The sequence below is a fragment of the Schistocerca nitens genome, chromosome 1 (genome assembly GCF_023898315.1).
Source record: "Schistocerca nitens isolate TAMUIC-IGC-003100 chromosome 1, iqSchNite1.1, whole genome shotgun sequence".
NCBI classification, from domain to species: domain Eukaryota; kingdom Metazoa; phylum Arthropoda; class Insecta; order Orthoptera; family Acrididae; genus Schistocerca; species Schistocerca nitens.
This window is the reverse complement of record NC_064614.1, coordinates 419,094,220-419,110,956: the sequence shown is the minus strand read 5'-3', so window position 1 is coordinate 419,110,956 and position 16,737 is coordinate 419,094,220. Positions and strand designations below refer to the sequence as shown.

The 16,737-nt window shown below is 40.2% G+C and overlaps 1 protein-coding gene across 6 annotated transcripts in view; it reads left to right on the top strand.

The window, feature by feature from the left end:
• LOC126250148 (uncharacterized) overlaps positions 1 to 12,813 on the top strand; it is a 637,275-nt gene extending 624,462 nt beyond the window's left edge. For 5 of the 6 annotated variants that reach the window (XM_049951536.1, XM_049951540.1, XM_049951537.1 and 2 more), the window contains one exon: positions 9,958 to 12,813. In XM_049951536.1, coding sequence (XP_049807493.1) covers positions 9,958 to 10,165 — 208 coding nt within the window. In that variant the 3' untranslated portion in view covers positions 10,166 to 12,813. The remainder of the gene's footprint in view (positions 1 to 9,957) is intronic. The other variant, XM_049951539.1, reaches the window with a different exon arrangement.
• The last annotated feature ends 3,924 nt before the right edge of the window (positions 12,814 to 16,737 follow it).

The window sequence follows — 16,737 nt, the reverse complement described above, 5'->3', positions numbered from 1 at the left end:
TTTAAAGTTTGAGCGATTTGATTCTCTAATTTAGAGAATTAGCTTACAATGTTCAGTTGTCCCATTCTAAATAACATAAATAGGTAAATGGTGTTTAAACCACAGTACCGTCTTTTTTCATGCTGCTGTGGTTAGTCTTATGGAGTAAGTACAGTGTAATGTTAAATTTTGTAATTCAGATTTCTTGCTGATTTGAGAGAAACCAATATTTTTTTAACTTTCTTGACCTGTGAAAGTTCTTTCATACCATTTTGGCTCTGTGTGAAGTGTGCTGTCCCTGCTTTGTTGTTTGTGTTTTGTAATCACTCTCACTCGTGGCCACTCATAATCTTGTAGCGCACAACTACCTTATATAGTCCACCATCTACTTTCACTTAAACTAGAGGCAATTTGTGTTTCTATCACTCAGCACTTAATCTTAAAGGTGAGTGGTGGTATATTCTGTCTGGGACTTCCAGTAATCATTACTACTTCATGTCTCAGCACAATAAAACTTAGTGCTTTTGTTTAATGAAATGAGAAAGGATGAATGACAGATATTGGGTATTTTATTTATATTTGTGTGGCACAAGATTAAAATCTGTAGTAAAATGCAGTAAATGTCTTTCATGAAGTGAAAAAGTTTGTTCATTTAAAAACAATTAGTTTGAACTACATGAAAGGCAAGTATATGTTGTTGTTGTTACATAGATTTTCCAGTGGTATAAATTAATTCTTCATAGAAACACTGAGTTCAGTTAAGACTTTCTGATCATTGTTTGTTACCATAATACCTATTGTCATGCAGTACCATATTGCAGATTGTAGTTGTGTGCAGGCAAACAAGTAAAAAATTCGTAGAAAAGAATGCAAGGAGTTGTCGACACTTGCTGAATCTCGTATCACACGTACCTCAGTAAATGACAAAATATAGATGGCTAAATATTTGTGGTTTGAGCTGACGTGATAAGAGGAAAACAGTCACTTTAAATATTTCACAAGAGAAACTAATACGTGATTGAGAATACCAGATTTCATATTAACATCTATCACTAGTTTGTTCTGAATACATTATAGTTGTCAAGAAATCAGTGCAGTCTTTTTAGTGTAATGTGCTCAATCCTGTTGTGCTGTGACATGAAGAGGCCACAAGTTACAGACATTAAACAGAAGAAAGTCAGGGATTGATTAAAAATATAAACTGTGTAGACTCCACACATGTGGTGGTGAGTGGCAGAATACATGCACATCGAATGTGTCTGTATACCACTCAACACCTCTATGTGGTGAGTAGCTGGCTGCCTACTTCATTACATGAGTTAAGTTTGTTGTTCTTGAACTGGAAGTTACATGTGCCAGACAAAAGAATTTTTTCCGCAGATTTAGACATTGTGTTGCTATCAGTTTTTTGTGTATGATTTTGGTATTGTTGCCAGATAACGTAAGTGTAATGTGGGTTTGATGTGTAGAACTTCCTTCTTTATGTGGCTTCTGAAAGTAGTTCTGTGTGTGCGCATGTGATTTCTTTTCCATTCATACAGATTAACCAGAAATTCGTACTGTTGTCAGGTGAACTCTGTTGGGATGGTTCATGATAAACTGATTTGTCAAACTTTTAAATCTAAAGAATACACAATGATAAAATTGTAAATGTTAAGACTAACCATAAAGCATATCAGAAGTAGCAGAGGTGCATTTTATAGGTAGCATTGTGCAAGATATGTACCACCTTTGTGGGATCCTGACCAAATCAAAATTTAAAAATGAATTTCTAAGTAATGTTAATCTTAATTTCTTGCCCAGAATGCTGAACTTAATGGTGCAGGGTCCACAACTGTTGTAATTATTCAGAATCAATAAACAGCACCAGTAGCACTTCCATTCTCAGTTGCCAAAACTGGTTTCTTCCACCAAGACTATCTTTAGTAGCTATGAACCTAGCATCGTGGTAGTACACGGTCAGTGTATATGCTTCAAAGACACTAGGCTCATAACTGCTTGAAAATGGCCTTAGTGTCCAAAACCGGTTGTGGTGATTGAAAATGAGTGCTACTAGTGCTTTTGATTGATTCAGAGTAAATGTTAGGACTATTCAAATATGATTTTGTGCTTTTGTTCCTGGGGGTGAAACATGAATGCACTATTTCAAGCCAAAAACAATAATTGAAGCCATTCGTGGAGGCAGACAATGAAAACTTTATTTTAAATTTTGATGTGCTAAAGCATGAAATTTTTATTGTATTACTCAAAAATACGAGTGGAATACAATTAAAATTTCATGCTTTAGCACATCAAAATTTAAAATCAAATTTTCATTGTCTTTCACTTGGTAATGACTAAAGACTGAAACTGGAGTAGTAGATATTACAAATAATTGAGATATAACATTGTCACCTTTAAAGTTTACTAACAGTGAAACCCATCCAAAAGAAAATCATCTGCTGGAGAAATTAAGGCAGGTGTTTACTAGGATGCAAAATGTATTATTCTTATTCATTATTGTTCAAAGTTTGACAGAACTATCCCTCATTGGTTATTTCTGTTTGCTCCCTCATAGGTTATTTCTCTGTTTGCAAACACCCATATATACCGAGAGCTCTGTCTGACATGATGTATCTCAACAAAAGACAGATGACACATGGGGTGACCAGGCCAAAATGTTTATTAGTGTGACACACAATTTGTCGACGTGGCTGATAAAGTGATCCATCTATCAATGTCAAATATTCCTTCATAAATTTTGATTGGAAATTTTGAAAGGATAATGCTTCAGTGGGTAATGAGGAGAAGAAAGCAGTCTCGTTGTCGTGTCGATATTTTATTTATTCAGTTTCCCACAATGCATGTTACACCTAGTTCAAGGAATCTTCAGGTTGGTTGATAAATGTTCATAAGCATTTTGTGGATATCAATGATAAAACACCCACAAAAATAAATTGCCCTTATAATGTGCAAGAAAAATAGAGGCAAATGCATGTTCCCATGACGTATTTAAGCATTACATGACAGCATTATTCGTCTCAACTATTTTTCTTGTACATGAGGTGAATTCATTTTTGCGGTTGTTTTATCAGCAACATCCACAAGTTGCTTATCAACATTTATTGGCCAATCTGAAGATGCTTTAAACTAGGTGTCATTGGTGACTAAATAAATGGTAATTTCAGCATCACAACCAAGATGGTTTCCTCCCCATTCTGCATACTGGTTGCTGTGTCACCACAGCATGGAGTGGAAAACCTTGTACGGGTAACACTTTTGTCACAGGCTACTTGCAACTAATGCATCACAGGATTGATGTTGTTGATAGCTGTTCAGCAGCTGTGGTATGTAATCTTGTAACTAAAATAAAAATCAGTTGTCAGCTGCACAATTTCTGTAATTTTTTCAATTTTACTAAAATAAAAAATACTAAATGGCTGGCAATTTACTTTTATTTTGGTGAAAATGATATTCCAGAAACCAGACATTTCTGTGGGTCGTACTGTTGATTTCTCATAGTACCTATTGTAATTTCCAAAATTTTAAAAAGGTAACATTCCCCATAATATAATTACAAAATAATGAAAAAATTCGTTTTAATGCTCAGGAATGTAATTTAAATTTCAGTAAAACTGACAGTAAGGAAATGTGTATGTGAACGTAAACACTGTTACATTCTCCATAAACCGATTTGTTGGTTACTGAATTGGTGGCTGAAGCAGGTTTAATTATATCAGCCTCTGGGTGAAACACACTTCACTGTTTCAGAATGTGCTATTTTGTGTCATAAAATGCCAGTATGGTACAGTAAATAACCATAAGGTAAGAAACTCTGTACAATCCACAAGTGTGAGTGATGGGGTTAAATTTGTGGGACAGAAGTTAATTTTATCCAGGGCTCACTTTTGAAGAAGCTTTGGGACCAAAGTAACTTTAATATTTTATTTATGGATCTAGTATTCAGCAACTGTAGTATTATTTTTTCAGGATAAATTTGTCATCAGTTGCAAATCAGTCGTATTATCTTTACCAGGTTCGACAAATTAGTCATCTTCAGAAGCTCACTTTACCTGTCAGTCAATATCTTCTTCATAGAAAGATAATGCCATGGTATGTTCATGTATATAACATGATTATTTTAAACACTGTTTACAATAACTGAATCACATCAATGTATCTGTTGTGCTAGCAATAGCAGTCCAAATACATAACTTTCTGAACATACCATAGCATTATCCTTTTATGAAGATGATGTTCACTGTCTTCTAAACTAAACTTGTGTAGATGAATAATTTATTGAAACTGGTACAGATAAATTTTATTTGCAACTGATGACTGAAATTTATCTAGGGAGAAAACGTAATTTTAATACTTCATTTGCAGTACTGCTTGTCTGCATTTGAATTGTTCTAAAGCTATTTGATGTGAAATTATATGGATTCTGTAATCTCAATAGCTTGTTGTGTTTGATATTTCACCTTGCTTGCATGTGTTGCTGTGCTTATCTGATTGTACATATTTTTTGTATTCTCCATGGTATCCTTCAAACTAGTGACAAGATTGGTCATAAGAGCAAAGTAGCAGGCTGTTGATTTGGTTGTAATTTGGGGTGTCTTGCTGTGTTTTGGGAATGAATAGAAGCATTGGAATCAACACCAGAGGCTGTTAAACAATGTTGAAGAGCGCACGCCCCTCCCTCCCCCCCCCCCCCCCTCTCTCTCTCTCTTCCCCCCCCCCCCCCCTATGGTTTCACGTTTCCCAGGAAATTAAAATGTATTAAATATCCTTATAATAGGTACTAAAAAAATGCTGTGGGCCTACATTTTTCTCTAGAGTTTCCAACATTTCTGTAGCTCTTCAAATTTAATTTTGAAAAATGATGCTATATGACCTCACCAAAATACCTCTTCTTAACTTGGAAATCTTTGGTACATTTATGCTCCATCTGAACTGCAATTTCTCGAAACTAATAGGACAGTGTATGGTGACTGTTACTGACTTGCTGCAGTCGGAATAAATGGTGATAATTACTATATGAGAAATTTTTTGATAGCAAATAGTGTTTCAAAATGTTTCTGAAGATATTAACATTACATTGACAGTAATTAGGAAGTTGCATCATCTCATTTATCTTTCTTGTATGTAAAATTGCTCTGATTGGTGGCTTTATGGCACAGTATAACATGCATGTCTTAATCTATTGCTTAACCTATTGTCATAAATAATACTTTAATATGCTTTCTCTGTTGTATAGCAGCTGTACTTCAGCAAACTTAGTTGCCTTAACTGCAAAGAGTAGCAATCGAAGACTGCTGTAAATATTTTCTGTGTGCTATGTGAACTTAAGTAAAATTGCCTGGGAATGGTGCCTTAACAATGTGTTGTACAGTAGAGTCACATCTCATGTTAATGTATGCTTAAAAACCTCAAGTCTTCAGACACTTAGACTTTTTTGAAAGAAGACATTTTTTTTTTTTTTTTTTTTTTTTAGTATAAGGGATATGAAAGATAATATATATGAAGGTGATAAACCTAGATTGGGGTAAAAATTGTACTTCCAATCAGACAAAACTATTTTCCAATTACCAATACTAGTGTATCATTGTTACAATAACTACACCGGCCAGGGTGGCCGAGCGGTTCTAGGCGTTACAGTCTGGAACCGCGCGACCGCTACATCACAAGCTCGAATCCTGCCTCGGGTGTGTGATGTCCTTAGGGTAGTTAGGTTTAAGTAGTTCTAAGTTCTAGGGGACTGATGACCTCAGATGTTAAGTTCCATAGTGCTCAGAGCCACTTGAACAATAACTACACTGTCTAAAAAAGTGAAATGGTCTGTGTTTTGAAACCCTGTCATTTTACCCCATTTTAATGTAGAAGTGTGACATCTGGTGCAAAGACACCTACAAACTTTCTCTATAATGGTGCAAAAGTGTGGCTCCTGTGACATCCTTTAGGCTTGGTGATTTGGACAGCAATGCGTCACCACATTGGCACCAAATTTCAACCCAATTCTGCTCAGTGCCACCATAGACAAGTCACGCAATGGGAAGTTTTTCACACCTTCCATTAACATCTCTCCCTTCTCCATCCCTACCTCTTCTCTCCCTCCCTCCCTCCCTCCCTCCCTCCCTCCCTCCCGCCCTCCCTCCCTCCCTCCCTCACTCACCTCTTCCCCCTCACCTCTTCCCCCTCACCTCTTCCCCCTCACCTCTTCCCCCCCACCTCTTCCCCCCCCCCACCTCTTCCCCCCCCACCTCTTCCCCCCCCCACCTCTTCCCCCCCACCTCTTCCCCCCCACCTCTTCCCCCCCACCTCTTCCCCCCCACCTCTTCCCCCCCACCTCTTCCCCCCACCTCTTCCCCCCACCTCTTCCCCCCCACCTCTTCCCCCCCCCACCTCTTCCCCCCCACCTCTTCCCCCCCACCTCTTCCCCCCACCTCTTCCCCCCACCTCTTCCCCCCACCTCTTCCCCCCACCTCTTCCCCCCCCACCTCTTCCCCCCCACCTCTTCCCCCCCACCTCTTCCCCCCCACCTCTTCCCCCCCACCTCTTCCCCCCCACCTCTTCCCCCCACCTCTTCCCCCCCACCTCTTCCCCCCCACCTCTTCCCCCCACCTCTTCCCCCCCACCTCTTCCCCCCCACCTCTTCCCCCCCACCTCTTCCCCCCCACCTCTTCCCCCCCACCTCTTCCCCCCCACCTCTTCCCCCCCACCTCTTCCCCCCCACCTCTTCCCCCCCACCTCTTCCACCCCCCCACCTCTTCCCCCCCACCTCTTCCCCCCCCCCACCTCTTCCCCCCCCACCTCTTCCCCCCCACCTCTTCCCCCCCACCTCTTCCCCCCCACCTCTTCCCCCCCACCTCTTCCCCCCCACCTCTTCCCCCCCACCTCTTCCCCCCCACCTCTTCCCCCCCACCTCTTCCCCCCCACCTCTTCCCCCCCACCTCTTCCCCCCCACCTCTTCCCCCCCACCTCTTCCCCCCACCTCTTCCCCCCACCTCTTCCCCCCCCACCTCTTCCCCCACACCTCTTCCCCCCCACCTCTTCCCCCCACCTCTTCCCCCCCACCTCTTCCCCCCCACCTCTTCCCCCCCACCTCTTCCCCCCACCTCTTCCTCCCCCCCACCTCTTCCTCCCCCCCACCTCTTCCTCCCCCCCACCTCTTCCTCCCCCCCACCTTTTCCTCCCCCCCACCTCTTCCTCCCCCCCCACCTCTTCCTCCCCCCCACCTCTTCCTCCCCCCCCACCTCTTCCTCCCCCCCCACCTCTTCCTCCCCCCCACCTCTTTCCCCCCCACCTCTTTCCCCCCACCTCTTTCCCCCCACCTCTTTCCCCCCACCTCTTCCCCCCCACCTCTTCCCCCCCCACCTCTTCCCCCCCCCACCTCTTCCCCCCCCACCTCTTCCCCCCCACATCTTCCCCCCCACCTCTTCCCCCCCACCTACAACAGCAGTTGGCTGCTCAAACACCTGTTTTCACACTTGGGTTATCTTAGGGTTGTCGAAGGGATTGCCTGCCTACAGGCACCTACCTAGGAATCGGACAGATATATTATTAAAATGCTTGACAAATTTGTGTAGGTGGCACTGAGACTGTTGCTGAACTTGGAATTCCTAGAAGGATCCGTTGCCATTTTATTCTTACACATATCAATGACTGCCCTCCTTTGCTCCCCAGTGATCATGCCACAAGAGGGTGAATAACTGTACACCTTTGATGCTTTGGATCATGTTCAGATTCTGTCAAATGGTTTTGAATTCTACATAGTGGGTCCACTCTGTATACCAGAGCAGAAATTGGAGTTGCGCTACACTCCAAAGAGGCCCGATCACGTTCCATGTGTTTGCTGGCCCAAGATTTCCTCTGAGAAGGGTTGAAACTTCGAGGGAGTTTCAGCAATTTCATAGATTATCAAAAGCATTGTCCTGTGTTTCAACACATTGTAAACTGTTTCCAACAATGAAGTGTGTGGAAATCTGTGTCCTAAAGGAAGGGGTAGCTTTATTGGTGCATTTTTGCACCACATCCTGAGACTTTTCTGTGTTGATTCTAAGCAGTTGTGTGTCTGAATGTTTTCCTCGGCCACCCATAAAAAACTGTGTGATTTCAATGTCGGACACTGTGCTTCTGACCTCGTCTGTCAGGAGAAGGGGAGAGGTGTCAGTGATGGAGTGGGGATGGGAGGGGGAGATCAGGAGCTTTGCATCTTGTGACATATCCACTGTGGTGTTGTGCAGAATTGTGGTGAAATTTAATGCCAGTGTAAAATCATTCCCCAACTCTCACCTCATGGGAGACTCTAGGCTCAGACATTTTATTTGCAAGTGTCGTCAACAAACTGTTCAAATCCTTGCTGAGCTGGAGGATGATGATAATGGTGGTGATGATGAAGGGTGCCATATTTTAGCGTCATTACAGGAGGATGTCTTAGATATTTTTGAGCCAAATTTCAAACTTCTGCAACACAGTTTTTGTGTGCAGTGTATGAGGTTATTATAAATAATTGAAGTGATTTCACAGATTTTCTGTTGCAATACTGTTTGACTTATGGATACAGGACATTGCACACACATAGAAAAACTCTCACCTCTTTCGGTATTAGAAGTGCTCCCCGTGTGCAACCCCACTTCCCCTACTGATCCTACAGATGTCAATACTATATATGTCTTCCCACATGCACAGCATATTCAATGGAATTGGCAGTTGGTGGAAATTTTGACGTGTCATTGTAATGCTACAGCAGACTGATGTAAATTTATTTCAAGCACATCGCTTTCTTCGTGCCTGTCACCATCTTGTCTAACTCTGCCCTGCAGTGCTCTTGTGGCAGGAATCTGATGTGCAGCTGCAACAGTACAAAACTTTGAGTTTTTCAGTTTGAATGTTGAGTTTTGTGACAATATGTTTGTTAATGTAGCTGCAGTGAATTTTTGAAATCAATCATTTATAATAACCTTGTATTTCGAGGTGGCTTCTTGACTAATTGGGCAACTGACGGTCTGCAGATTCAAAGACGTGGGATTCAGTCTTCATTTGACACTAGAATTTGTCACTTACTGATGTGTGGCAATATGTCATAAACATCATGTTGTGCTGTGGTTCAGAGTCCAGACTGGACTCTAGCATCCACTATAAACTGGTTAAGTCAGATCAAGGGCCAAAGAAATAAAAGGGCTTCCATATTTAATATCATCATGATTAGTAAAGTGCTGATCTTCCAGTAGTAGACAAATGCACATTTTTGTTATTACAATAAATGTAGTTGTCTACATCAATGTACAACCCCCACCCCTCATCCACAGTATGGTGCCTGGCAGGGGACCTTGTAGCGCTGCTAGTCATTTCCTTCCCCGTTCCACTCATAAATAGAGCAAGGGAAAAAAGACTGTCTATATGCCTCTGAACAGGCCGTAATATCTGTTACTTTCATAGTGCTTACACAAAATGTATGTTGGCTGCAGTAGAATTTTCCACAGTCAACTTCAAATGTCAATTCTCCAAAATTTTTGAAAGTGTTTCGTAAAAAGAACGTCTAATCTCCAGAGATTCTCATTTGAGTTTATAAAGCTTGTTCTTAATACTTGGATGTTGTTGAAACCTGCTGGTAACAAATTTACTGTTAATTATGTAGGACAAAATTGAAAAATGTACTATTATACTTGATTTACAAGAGGAATATACAGGTACATTCTTCGAATTTAGTGAAAGACCACTTCCATCACAGTGGGTAGTAACAGGTTTCTTCTTCAGTTCTCTGTAATTTTGTATTGTGCTGGGTCTCTAATGAACGCTTTAACAGGAGATAAGTAAAATCTTCTCCATTTTCAGTCAGTCAGCAAATGATAGTGAGACATGTAAAATTAGATTTTACCGACTGTATGGAATAGTTGACCTAATAAAATGACCTGTAAGAACTTTTATTGCATAAGTGTTTTTGCATGTAATGGAAAAATGTTCAGAGGAACCAGTGTTGAAATTTAATTATATTCACAGTTCGAGTGAAGTGTGGCTACGGAGAGCTTCGACTGCGACCCGGCTGCCAGCACCTTCACCTACCGTCGCAAGGTTACCGAAGCGTGGGACAGCTGCCACAGTGCAGTCAAACTCTGCCCAGCTCCCAGTTCATAGCCACACACCGTCCTCTGGCATCCCAACGAGAAGGCCTCAGCAGCTTCCTGTCGTGACTACAAAGACTAGCTGACAAAGAGCACAGTAAAAACCTTCTACAAATGTGCAATATTTTTCAAAGGTGCGCTATTGACCCTCTCCACCTCCTTGAAATGTGACTCCCCCATTCTAGAAATCCCCTGCCCACTGCAGCCCTACTTTTCACTTCAGGAGATAAATCATTTTAATCCAGTTTTCTGTTTAGAACAAGCAGACGCCAAAAAAAATTATACTTTCTCTATTCTCCACCCTACTCAATCCACTAAGAACAAAGAGTACACAAATATTTACCTGATACTATGCAACCAGTATGATCTGTTTTTAATTACCTAAGGACTCTATTAGGCTTACTGAGAGATAGTTTTGTAACTTTTTGGGATACTTCTTAAATATTTGATGACTTTAATGCCACTGACAGTCGTATCATATGTCTGTTGTTGCCACACAAAAGTAATTTTGTTTACATATTTGGTTACTCTCTTCAGAGTAATACCAGGTTTGTTTCTATCAGGTTCCAATACTTGTGTGAAACTTTTAGGAGACTGAAGCTGTAACAGTGGTGAATAGTGGAATACATATAAGCAGCTAAGTTAGTTGATCTCAGAGTTGTGAAGTCTGTGTAACTGCAGATGTCTTTCATTGTAGCTGTGTTTGGTGCGGGTGGGTGGGTGGGTAGGTGAGGTGAGGTTGTGTGTGTGTGTGTGTGTGTGTGTGTGTGTGTGTGTGTGTGTGTGTGTGTGTGTGTGTGTGTGTGTGTGTGTGTGAGAGAGAGAGAGAGAGAGAGAATGAATATGGATGTAACACATTTCATTTCTTTTATCAATAAAATTGATTGAAGAAGGAAAAAATGTCACCTTGAGAGTCTGTGCAATGTCACCCATTCATCTGAATTACTTACGTAGTACCAGTAGGAACTGTGGGCCTTCTAGGTCTATTCAACCAGTAAAAGTGTAATAGATACACTGTCATTCTGACTCTTTTAATATATTACAAGAAACTTTGTGTGTTGTTTCTGTGTGTGTAGTATACAGTACAGTCATATTGGTGCTTTCAGTTTTCAGTGCAGTTTGTTTGTGTCCCAACTTTACACAGTGTTCCACTGTACATATTAGAAAAAAACAGGGTGTTCTTTCCAGCTGCTGAGACATTCTGCATCCAATGTGTGGCCTTCATGTTCTTAAAGACAGTCGGACATTAACTTGATATCTAATGATTATCTGATGAAAACATTAGGTGTGCAGATTACCTGTATAACAGATCATTTTGAACTGATTAACAAGTATTAAGAAAACTCATACTAAAACACTTGTATCAATAAAACTAGACTTGTTACTCACTTGCCAGAGCATACTGAAAGGAACAGATATTCTAGGATGCTGTTGATAAATCCTCTTATTGCATAGCTTACACAACTACTTTTATAGGAAAGCTCCCACATGTCCATGAGAGACAAATTGCTTCGGTGGTATAACTCCGTTGCTTTAAAAAAGTTGTATAGTCTGGCAGGAAATGGAGGAATGTCAACACTGTGCAATTGAATACCAAATTCTTCCACGACATCTTGTTTTACTAATCAGTTCATCATTGTTGAATTAAAATGTAAGTTGATGTTCATTACATTTTCATTTTCTCTCTAATATTGCCTAAAGAAACTTGCAGTTTCTGAACATTATATGAAAGATTTTAAATATTCAGGCCTTTTATGGATCAGTTTCATATAACGAAGTTCTGTAGATAGTAAAATTGAAACTTGTGTATTGTGTATAATTAACAAGGGTTAATGGTTCACAAGTAAACAAATACATAAACATCAAATAAGCTGACTGTATCCCACATCACAAAGTACCCATTGTACTCATAGATGAAAATGTGTATTTCATACTTATTCTCTGATGAAACTAGACCTAATAAAGTGTAAACTTATTTGTCAAAAGGCAAGAAAGGTACTTAAACACAATTAGATGTTTGATTTTTTTTCCATTGACTGTCAGTAACAACACAGCTGAAATGACTCAGATGTAATATATTTTAATATGTAATAAAATATGTAAAATCAGTAATCATGTCTGCAGGTAGGGGGATAATTTCTTGTATAACTATCTTTCTAGTTGTGCATCTGTATGCATAAGTACTGTGATTACGGCTTTGCAGTATTGTAAATTTACAATCAGAAACATTCCTTAAATGAAAATTGTTTTTTGTCATTGCTTTGTAATAGTGTGTAAATGATCTCATCATTTAGTTATAATGTACTTAAGAAAGCTTCAACATTTGCCTTCCCGCAAATTGTACTTGGAGCACAAATGTAAAAATTGTGAGAGCACAAGATTTGACTGTGTTTTGTAATGGGTGATACACACCAGTATTCAATGAGGAAAGTGATATTAACATACTTCCTGCTGTTGCTAGTGCCAGCAAAATTAAGTAAACAGTATAATTTAAAAATATAGTCTTAAATATCATGTTGTTTCATCATCTTTCAGTTCTCTAAGTTCAGTATTTCATATTTAAATTCATTCTGGAAAAGCAGTTGACCATTTCAGTGGTGCAGGTTTCATTCTCAATCATAATTTTATAAAAAAAAAACTAGAGTGGTACCATCCAGTGCAGAAAAGATATCGAATACAAGTCAATGCGTGTGTAAAATTTGTTTTATTGTAAAATAAAGTTTTTTGATTATGGCTTGGTTGTTCTCTCTTTCCAAGTTTGCTGCAGAGGAATGGAGTTGCACATATGAATGAGCATTTTTTTCTGCGGTAATATGATTTGGCACTGATGTAATGATCTTTATGGGGATATATTATAAAAATTAAGTCTCCGCAGTTAATCAATGTATAACAGTGTTGGAAATTTGACAGTACTACTTTGATATGAGTACATAGCTGCAGAGTGTCTGTATTCAACAATTCAGAAATGTTTCTATGGGGTAGGACTAGCCTTCAGACACATGATTTCCATTTTTAAGTTACTTTCATTATATACCATATTTACCTGATTATAAGATGAAGTTTTTCGCAAATTCATCATTCAAAAACTACAGGGTCGTCTTATGTTCACAGATTAAACTATTGCTGCTGAGATAATCATTTTTACATTGTTTAACCAATTATATAGGGGGTAAGTGTTCATTTACTGATGAATATTGAGGTCACGGGGAGATTTATTATGAAGAATTCGGAATGGTAGGGCTGCCCAAACGATACTCGAATTTGAACAGATTCAAGATTTCCCAGTAATGCCAAAACACTTCATACAGTATTGACATTGCTCGAACAATCACATGCAATTAGTCTCGTGTGGTGTGCTAGTGTAGGGATATGCAAGAAACTACAAACTAGCCACAACAGTCTTTTGCTCTGCTTAAAATTTGACAATGTTGTGAAACACAGGAGAAAATAACATGTAATTCTCTCATCTTGCAAACTGTTGATGTATTGTAACAGCTTTACAATAAAAATACATATGTGGATAAATAAAAATACATATGTGGATACAATGCATAAACATTAAGGCCACTTTTTAAGTAAAGGAAACATTCAAAAGTGGATATGTTGTCCTATAAAAAACAGTACTTGATTCTTAATTCAGATCAATGTTTTACTTGACAATGAGAAACTGTAATGATTCACTAAGTGGCTTACAAACAAGAAATTTGGTCGCTGTTCGTGTATTAGAATATCAGATGAAAATGTTACCAACTTTTAATCAGCTTCATAACATGATGGCAACATTTAGATGAAAGGAGGTGGAAAATTAATCCAAACAGAAATGTCTGATAAACAAAATCATTCATGTTAAATTGAATGTAATTATTGTGAGAAAAAATAAGTGGCAAGATCTGTTGTGGAGATAGTATCACAGACGTCGGCAGATTGCACAGGACAAGCAAAAGTTCAAGAATTGGACTGAATTGTGAGTGTGATGTTTTATTTATGTATTACCTGCTAATTTTACACATGACTTGCACTCTGAGAGATATTGCAGTCCTTATGACAGCTGCTAAAGTGCAGTGCTAGGGAAGGGCTGTATGTGGAACAGTGGTACCAACTTGGCTGGGAACTAGTGGGGTGCTGGGAGGGGAGTAGTGAGTGAAATTGTCATGTTGCCAGCCATAGGAATATATACCACATACTTTCCCTTGTTAGGAACATCTGCCACATTTTAATTGCAGTTTTTCTGGATCCATGTGTAGTTAGAATTGAATTGAATTTAACATTGGATGAATACTGCACAATATTATTCAGTTCTGCAGGAGATGGTAAAAGTCTAGATAGGGGTCAGTGCCATACTTGTGTGTCTAGTGCTATAGTGTTGTCAGTGCTCAGTGTGACGTATAAAGGGAACAAAAGAGGGTGCATCACCTGGTTCTACACAGCCAGAGAGAGAGAGAGAGAGAGAGAGAGAGAGAGAGAGAGAGAGAGATGATATGTTTGGAATCAAGTGATACTATAACATTCTCATGTCTGTATTGAAGCAAAATTAGATATGTATTTGGATAAAATCATCTGTCTTCTCAGGTCCCATGGCAACCACAATCTCAGAAATCACAAAATATTCAGAAGAAATAGTCAAATATTTATTACAACAAAGATACAAATTTCACAGCTGTGCCATTAGACAATGATGATTAAAACTAGTGACACCACAGACAGGGTTAGTAATCAAGAACAGTAGAAAGAGAGAATGGTCTGCAAATTGAAGTAAACCATTTCTTTTTGTTTATTTTATTTCTCCTTGTTTTATTGAAATGTAGACAATAAATGGCATAAATTTAGAAAAGGTATAATGTTAAGTTTTGAGACACACTTTTTCAATAAAACAGTTCGTATTTGTGATTAGTCAGAATTTGCTAAAAACAATATTTTTTCAAAAGACTCTTAAAGAAAAGTGCTCATCTTATCAGAGATGTCTTATACTTGGGTAAAGATGGTATTCAGATCATTATATCACATGGTATATATATATATATATATATATATATATATATATATATATATAACAGAGGGAAACATTCCACGTGGAAAAAATATATCTAAAAAGAAAGATGATGAGACTTACCAAACAAAAGCGCTGGCAGGTCGATAGACACACAAACAAACACAAATATACACACAAAATTCAAGCTTTCGCAACAAACTGTTGCCTCATCAGGAAAGAGGGAAGGAGAGGGAAAGACGAAAGGATGTGGGTTTTAAGGGAGAGGGTAAGGAGTCATTCCAATCCCGGGAGCGGAAAGACTTACCTTAGGGGGAAAAAAGGACAGGTATACACTCGCGCACACACACACATATCCATCCACACATACAGACACAAGCAGACATATTTAAAGACAAAGAGTTTGGGCAGAGATGTCAGTAGAGGTGGAAGAGTAGAGGCAAAGAAGTTGTTGAGAGACAGGTGAGGTATGAGTGGCGGCAACTGGAAATTAGCGGAGATTGAGGCCTGGCGGATAACGAGAAGAGAGGATATACTGAAGGGCAAGTTCCCATCTCCGGAGTTCGGATAGGTTGGTGTTGGTGGGAAGTATCCAGATAACCCGGACGGTGTAACACTGTGCCAAGATGTGCTGGCTGTGCACCAAGGCATGTTTAGCCACAGGGTGATCCTCATTACCAACAAACACTGTCTGCCTGTGTCCATTCATGCGAATGGACAGTTTGTTGCTGGTCATTCCCACATAGAATGCATCACAGTGTAGGCAGGTCAGTTGGTAAATCACGTGGGTGCTTTCACACGTGGCTCTGCCTTTGATCGTGTACACCTTCCGGGTTACAGGACTGGAGTAGGTGGTGGTGGGAGAGTGCATGGGACAGGTTTTGCACCGGGGGCGGTTACAAGGATAGGAGCCAGAGGGTAGGGAAGGTGGTTTGGGGATTTCATAGGGATGAACTAACAGGTTACGAAGGTTAGGTGGACGGCGGAAAGACACTCTTGGCGGAGTGGGGAGGATTTCATGAAGGATGGATCTCATTTCAGGGCAGGATTTGAGGAAGTCGTATCCCTGCTGGAGAGCCACATTCAGAGTCTGGTCCAGTCCCGGAAAGTATCCTGTCACAAGTGGGGCACTTTTGTGGTTCTTCTGTGGGGGATTCTGGGTTTGAGGGGATGAGGAAGTGGCTCTGGTTATTTGCTTCTGTACCAGGCCGGGAGGGTAGTTGCGGGATGCGAAAGCTGTTGTCAGGTTGTTGGTGTAATGTTTCAGGGATTCCGGACTGGAGCAGATTCGTTTGCCACGAAGACCTAGGCTGTAGGGAAGGGACCGTTTGATGTGGAATGGGTGGCAGCTGTCATAATGGAGGTACTGTTGCTTGTTGGTGGGTTTGATGTGGACGGACGTGTGAAGTTGGCCATTGGACAGGTGGAGGTCAACGTCAAGGAAAGTGGCATGGGATTTGGAGTAGGACCAGGTGAATCTGATGGAACCAAAGGAGTTGAGGTTGGAGAGGAAATTCTGGAGTTCTTCTTCACTGTGAGTCCAGATCATGAAGATGTCATCAATAAATCTGTACCAAACTTTGGGTTGGCAGACCTGGGTAACCAAGAAGGCTTCCTCTAAGCGACCCATGAATAGGTTGGCGTACGAGGGGGCCATCCTGGTACCCATGG